General features: G+C 36.9%; 3 protein-coding genes across 3 annotated transcripts in view; all 3 read right to left on the bottom strand.

Annotated features, from left to right (window-relative positions):
* LOC117134344 (DUF724 domain-containing protein 6-like) overlaps nucleotides 1-724 on the bottom strand; it is a 6,166-nt gene extending 5,442 nt beyond the window's left edge. The window contains exon 1 of the mRNA XM_033292617.1: nucleotides 721-724. Within this exon, the coding sequence (XP_033148508.1) occupies nucleotides 721-724 (4 nt within the window). The remainder of the gene's footprint in view (nucleotides 1-720) is intronic.
* Nucleotides 725-948: 224 nt separating this feature from the next.
* Nucleotides 949-3,078, bottom strand: LOC117134343. The gene is made up of 4 exons (XM_033292616.1): nucleotides 1,931-3,078; nucleotides 1,762-1,843; nucleotides 1,254-1,638; nucleotides 949-1,157 (listed from the first exon to the last, which is right to left on the bottom strand). The coding sequence occupies exons 1-4, from the start codon at nucleotides 1,957-1,959 to the stop codon at nucleotides 949-951; spliced, it is 705 nt and encodes a 234-aa protein (XP_033148507.1). The 5' UTR covers nucleotides 1,960-3,078.
* On the bottom strand, nucleotides 2,093-6,395 carry LOC103849370 (fibrous sheath CABYR-binding protein-like). Its single transcript, XM_033292615.1, has 17 exons — nucleotides 5,683-6,395; nucleotides 5,192-5,593; nucleotides 4,951-5,091; nucleotides 4,818-4,865; nucleotides 4,672-4,740; nucleotides 4,509-4,583; nucleotides 4,344-4,412; nucleotides 4,127-4,276; nucleotides 3,965-4,036; nucleotides 3,815-3,886; nucleotides 3,614-3,748; nucleotides 3,447-3,515; nucleotides 3,267-3,353; nucleotides 3,129-3,189; nucleotides 2,830-3,059; nucleotides 2,318-2,746; nucleotides 2,093-2,182 (listed from the first exon to the last, which is right to left on the bottom strand). Exons 1-17 carry the CDS (start codon nucleotides 6,043-6,045, stop codon nucleotides 2,093-2,095), a joined length of 2,562 nt encoding a protein of 853 aa, XP_033148506.1. The 5' UTR covers nucleotides 6,046-6,395.
* Nucleotides 6,396-6,624: the final 229 nt, after the last annotated feature.

Genomic DNA, 6,624 nt, shown 5'->3' with positions numbered 1-6,624 from the left:
AGTCTATACACAAGCAAAAACCAGGAGACAATCTCTCAGAAAGAAAACACACATAAGGTTAATCTGCAACATACCTTCAAGAGATATAGCTCTAGAAATGGTTTTTTCTCCGGAGAATAGAGAGAGCTCGCGTAAAAGATCGAGAGAGAGAGAGTTCTGGAGATGGGTTTTCGTCGGAGATCGAGAGATAGGGAGATGAAGAGAGATTCGAGAGCGAAGACGAGTGAGATTCGAGAACTTTGAAACGGCGAGAGTGTTGAGACGGCAAGAGTTTTGTTTTTTTTCAATCGAAATGTATTGTTTTGGAAACCTATCCTATATTAATTGGTTTAAGTATGCTTATGGTATATTCTTTAACAGATGATTCTCCTCAGACCAGCGGTTAAACCAAGGCATTTTATAACTCAAAAGTCTCTCTATCCCCGGGTTCGATATGTGGTGGATTCAAAATCTATTTTATTTTTTTTTGTGTTACAGTTTGGAGTTAAATAAAATTAAATGTAATCCATTAACAGATGATTCTTCTTGGCCTATTGGCTAAACTCCCACACTATCCAAATACGCAGACTCTCTCCCTCTGGGTTCGATCCTTTGTGGTTCTAAATTTGTTGTCTGTAAACATCACAATTTTAAGCTTACCATATACATGTCCAATCCTTAGTATATAATCTCATTTCATTCTTTTTTACATTTGAAACACTTAACTTTTTTTCTGGAAACCCATCCAGAAACATTATTTTAACCTTCCAAGATATATGATACCCAAATAAATACTTGATATCCTTTCCAATCTTTCTTATGTAACCAGACGCCAACAACATAACAAAATAAACAGTCATAACTAAAACCGAGTCTTAACTAAAACAAAAAATGTTTCATGCATCATTCTCATTTCCCAAAGCTCTCATCCACACAATTGGTTGAAGATCTCACAAGACAAGGTTCTCCTTAGCTCCAATGCAATGTTTCATCATTAATCTTTGTCATGTCTCCTATCTTCAATGACTGGCACTCCAGAATCTTGACAAGAAATATCCCACAGTTGAAAGGATGTTTTGTCTTGGGTAAACCTTGTGCCTGCTCAATCTCAAATGGAATCATCTTCACCTTATCTACCTCATCACCAGAAGATTCCACCAGCAGATTAGAAATCAACACTGTCATATTTAAAAATCAATATCAAGATAGAATCAGTTGAATATTTCACACCCAGAAACAGATGAATACATCAAATACAGATTGTTTATACATACCTGCCAACTTTTTCACTTGAGGAATATCAATGCTGTTGCTTTCCTTTTGAAAACAATCATATACTGTGATTCTTTTCTTCTTCAAATGAATTTCCATCCCAATCCAGACATTGCTTTTTTTTCCAAGAGTAATCCCATACACAACATCAACATCTTCTCCCCATGTCTTCTCTGGATATACCTTCCCTCTCACAGTATCTTTAAATAAATCGTTGAAAATCTTTTTACCTTTGACCTTTTCTTTCTTGTAAGCCAAATCATCAGAGAGCAAGCAATGCAAGAACTCCATAGGTAGGAAGCACGCCTTTGGAATCTTGTAGTTGTGGAACCAAGCAGCATTCTCATTTCTTCTGCAATTTAGCATTGCAAAGGCTCCATCAATGTGCTGCAAAAAAAAAGGCAAACATTATCTAATTTGTTACTATATAATTCCTGAAACTAAACAAATCCTTCCTGAATTTTTTTTAAAAAAAAAAGCTCAAGGCAAGAACATATGTAAACAAATTACCTCTTTCTTAAGGTCCTTTTTTGCATTTTCCATGCTTTGAAAGAAAGATTTCCTTATCTTATTATCATTGATTGATAGGGACCTGCAGTCGATTAAAGATACAAAGGAATTACCAAACCTCTTATACATAAATATAAGAATATATAGACAAGGACAGAAACATGCTTACGTTTCATGCATGCCGGGCTTTAATGTCATCCAATTTTGAAGCCTTGAAAGCTTATTTTCCGCAGGAGTTGAAAACGGATCAACTGCAGGTATAATCTCAGGTATTACAGTTAAAGCCGGATTTCTGTCAGACTTGAATGGAGTTTTTGTGTCTCTAGATCGTTTAGGCACCCTCTCGCTCCTTCTTAGGAAAACATATCCATCCTGAATTTTGTGATGAGGCAGCAGCTTTCCTTTTCTTATCAGGCTTCACCTTTAATCAAACAATAGACACCAAGCAAAATATTATCAAATTTGTTGCAATCGGAATTTCTGGAAACCATTCCTGAAACTAAAATGTATGTATATCAAACAATTCACGTGAAGTATAATTCTAGTTATGATTTACCTTATCTGCCATCTTCCAGACTCCATCTTTCCATTCTCTATGAATTCGCAAATCTGAATGTTTGAATAGAATAGTTTCCATAGAAGTATAGAGACACACCGAGTATGTGTTATCACCAAGTACCATGCTAATTTGTCCGCTGCTCCAGCCATTGTTGTAGAAGGCTTCTACCTTATCCATCATCTCAAAGGATTTTTGGTCACTAGTTGGTGTTGCAGGACGTATTTTGTCAGCCGTGATAGTATCCTGAAGTTTCTGAAGTCTATGTTGGTCTGTGAAGAGTGTCGTGTACTCAACTGTCAGCTCCTCTAGTCCTTCACACAGTTTAAGATCAACAACCTTTCCTGGATACCATATTTCGTCATCAGTAGACAAAATCTCAACCTCTGCGCCTATTTGAAAGTGAGCTAGAAGCCTGCTTACTTCAACCTATTAAAAATGAAGATTCAGTAACATCAGCGGTTTTAAATTGTTAGAATAATAATTAAAGATCAAATATACTCGATGCATACCTCGTTTGTTTCTGAAAAATCTATAGCACTTGTCTGAAGATGCTCTGTTTGCAGAGTAATAGGCGGCATCTTCGAAACATCTGTGGAAACTAGCTCAGTAGTAGGTTCTGTAGTATCCTTGAGATTTTCTTCTGCTTGATTCTGCTCTGATGGTGTCTCATCGGATTGATCTCCCTCACTTGTCTGAAGGTGCTGTGTTTGCGGAGTAAGAGGCTGTGTCTTCGAAACATCTGTGGAAACTAGCTCAGTAGTAGGCTTCTGTAGTATCCTTGAGATATTCTTCTTCTTGATTCTTCTGCTTGATTGTGAATGCTCTCCTTCACTTGTAGAAAAATATTGGGTCGCAGTTTCTGTCTCACTCTATAAGACAAAAGTAAATGGTAAGAGTTAGTTGAATAGAAAAATATTACATAAACATTTTAAATATTTCTTCTTACCAAAGCATTCTTATTTTCTTCAATAACTAGTGCAATTAGTGAAGACAATGGAGAGGAAGGTCTGTAATGCACAGCATGTGTATCCTCCTGTAATAACAGTAAAATAAAAGAGGTAGTTATGAAGAAGTTTCTACAATTTAAAATTCAAGTTGTACTTATGAAAGACATTTCTATGCTTACCTTTTTATTGTTTGCTGAAATGATCTCAGTCAATGGCTGTGTAGCCTCATACGTTTCCTCTGTTACCGTCTGCAAAAAAAACAAAAAAAAGTCAGGTAGGGGATCAAAAACACGTACAAAAGCTTTCAAACATTACTTGAAATCTCCAAGATTTTTTGAACATTTACCTGCTGTTTCTGAATTGGAGTAAAAACTTGAGCCTCAATACTCTTTGGAGATATTGGAGAAGAAGGTGTCTCATTCATTTCCAGTGTTTCTTTTTGCAAAACTTGAGTCTGAGCAGCAGGTGACTCAATCACAATCTGCAAAAAATATCAGGAAAGGCCATCATGAATACATTCAATTATAATTTCTAGAGTAAATATTACCTCATCATCTGGTTTTCCTTCTCCTTGATTAGTTTTGGGTGGCGTTTCATCAGTAGAGGTTTGTGTTTCCCTCTGCCAAAAATTAGAAAGGTCTATATATGTAAATCACCCAAAACTAATTGTAAACTCCAACTGTCATTGAGCATATACCTCTTTTGTCAGATTAGGAGTAAAAACTTGAGTATCAAGGGCAGGCGTGTCATCCGATGGCTCTCTCTCAATCTGTAAAAATTATCACGAAGTCAATCCAGAGTACGTTCTAAAGCTTCCAAACATTAACTTAAAAATCCAAGATTTTTTTTGACCATGTACCTGCTGAGTCTGACTTGGAGTATAAACGGGAGTTTCAATACTCTTTGGAGCTATTGGAGAAGAAGGTGTCTCATTCATTTCTACTGTTTCTTTCTGCAAAACTTGACTCTGACTAGCAGGTGACTCACTTGTTAATTTCTCTCTCACAATCTGCAAAAAAATATCAGGAATGGCCATCATGAATACATTCAACTATAATTTCTAGAATAAATATTACCTCATCATCTGGTTTTCCATCTTGATTAGGATTGGATGGCCTCTCATCGGTAGACGTTTCTGTTTCTTTCTGTCAAAAATCAGAAAAGCCTTTATATGTAAAAAAAAATCACCCAAAACTAATTTGTAAACTCCAACTGTGAAAACAATATCATTGAGCATTTACCTCTTTTGTCAGATTAGGAGAGAATACTTGTGTATCAAGGGCAGGAGTTTCATCATCTGATTCATTCATTGTGTCCTGCAAAAATCAAGAATGCATTCTAGAATATGTACAAAAGCTTCCAAATATTACTTCAAAACTCAACAATATTTTATTGGTTACATACCTCATTTGTCAAATTAGGCTGTTGAGACATTGGAGATAAAGGCGTCTCACTCGATGATTGCGTGTAATCCTGCAAAAATCAGGAAGGCATTCAGGATTTTGTACAAGAATTTCCAAATATTTTCTTAAAAATTTTTGAGCATATACCTCATTTTGTTGAGACTTTGGAGATGCAGCTGATTCAATCATTGTCTCCTGCAAAAATCAGGAATGCATTCAAGAAGTACAAAAGCTTTCCAAATATTACTTCAAAACTCAACAATATTTATTGGTTACATACCTCATGTGTCAAATTAGGCTGTTGAGACATTGGAGATAAAGGTGTCTCACTCGATGGTTGCGTGTGAGACATTGGAGATAAAGGTGTCCCACTGGATGGTTGCGTGTGAGACATTGGAGATAAAGGTGTCCCACTGGATCGCTGTTTGTCAAATATTAGGAAGGCATTCAAGAATATGTACAAGATCTTCCAAAAAATACTTGAAAATGCAAATGTAAAAGAAGATGTTTTGAGAATTTACCTTTTGTGTCACGTTAGTGGGAAAAACATTGCTGTTTCCTTCCAACTCTGACACACGAGCTCTAAGATGTATGTTTTCTTCTTCCAGTAATGACATTCGATCCTTCATGCTCTTCAGATTCTCCTCCATTACCGTGATGATCCTGTTCACTTTTTCATTTACTGAATCCTCATCAATCGGAGTAGAAGCTTGGCCAGTCTCCTTATTTGCCATCATTTGAATAAGAGCATCCAATGTGTCAAATGTGTCTACACACCTATTTTCCCAGTCATCGGCTGTAATCTTGTACCCTTTCTTTGTTACATCTTTCACTGTTTCCAACTCGTCACTATATTTGTCTTCAATGGAGATATCATCTTCTGGATCATGAGGAATAGAAGGTAGTATGCAATGGACCTTCAGCTGAGAATATTTCAAAAAGAGACCAATGAGAAACATATTAAAAAGAAGAAGCCAAATAAACTGAGAAACATATACTTGGAAAAGCTTACCTTTGTATCAGCTTCAACCTGTAAAACCCTATCAAGTGATGGATTCTCTATCTCAGTGTATTTTTCACACAAGTAAGTCGGCCCAGGAACCTCAACTGTTGGTACACACTTACTGAACTTATTCCTTAGCAAAGGAATCGACTCTAGTATCCAAAGAAGGAATACTAGAGGATAACCTTGCAACTCAAATTTGGATTTATTCTCCAAATGATTCGCGACAGCGTTTTGAATTGACTTCAGGAGCACAATGTAAGCCTCTTTTCCCCATGGATATGTCATATCCTGTGCATTTTTCGCATATTCCAAAGGAAAACTCCCTCCTTTGCTCTTCCGCAATAATATGCTCTCTACCAGGATGAGCATTGCGAGGCATACTCTCTCCTCAGAAGCATCTTCTCTTGTGTTTCTGAGCTGGTCCACCACGTCACTTAACTTATGACTACGCCCCTTTAGCAATTCCCAATTAAATCTCTCGGTTCCCTTCGTGGTCCTTCTAATGCACCACTACATTTCAAGCCTGTCATCATATGAAATTCTCTTATAGAGAACCTCATTGGCTGCGCACCGAAATGGAACCAGGCTTCATTCTCCTTGACAGAAACGATGCTTCTAGTGAGAATGGCGTAGACTATCTTTGCTGATAACTTCAATCCTCTCTCACTGAGCTTTATTATAGGTCCCAGAAATGATCCTCGGACTCTTATCATCTCATCTGGTTTTAGGATGCTTTTGACAATAGAGATATACTCTGAGCCGGAGTATTGGTTGATTGCTGACTTTTCCTTGGCTGTGAACCAATAGGATACTTCAGCTCTGGCAGTGCTAGTTTTAGAGGTACTGAATCTCCCATCTTGTTTCTATCCTGCGTAGACAAGAAAAAAAAAATCCAATTTTCAGGAAGGGTTTCCTGAAACAATACAAATACAAAACAACACAAAAGTC

The sequence above is a fragment of the Brassica rapa genome, chromosome A05, assembly GCF_000309985.2.
Source record: "Brassica rapa cultivar Chiifu-401-42 chromosome A05, CAAS_Brap_v3.01, whole genome shotgun sequence".
In the NCBI taxonomy this organism is placed as follows: domain Eukaryota; kingdom Viridiplantae; phylum Streptophyta; class Magnoliopsida; order Brassicales; family Brassicaceae; genus Brassica; species Brassica rapa.
This window is presented reverse-complemented; position numbering and strand designations above follow the sequence as displayed.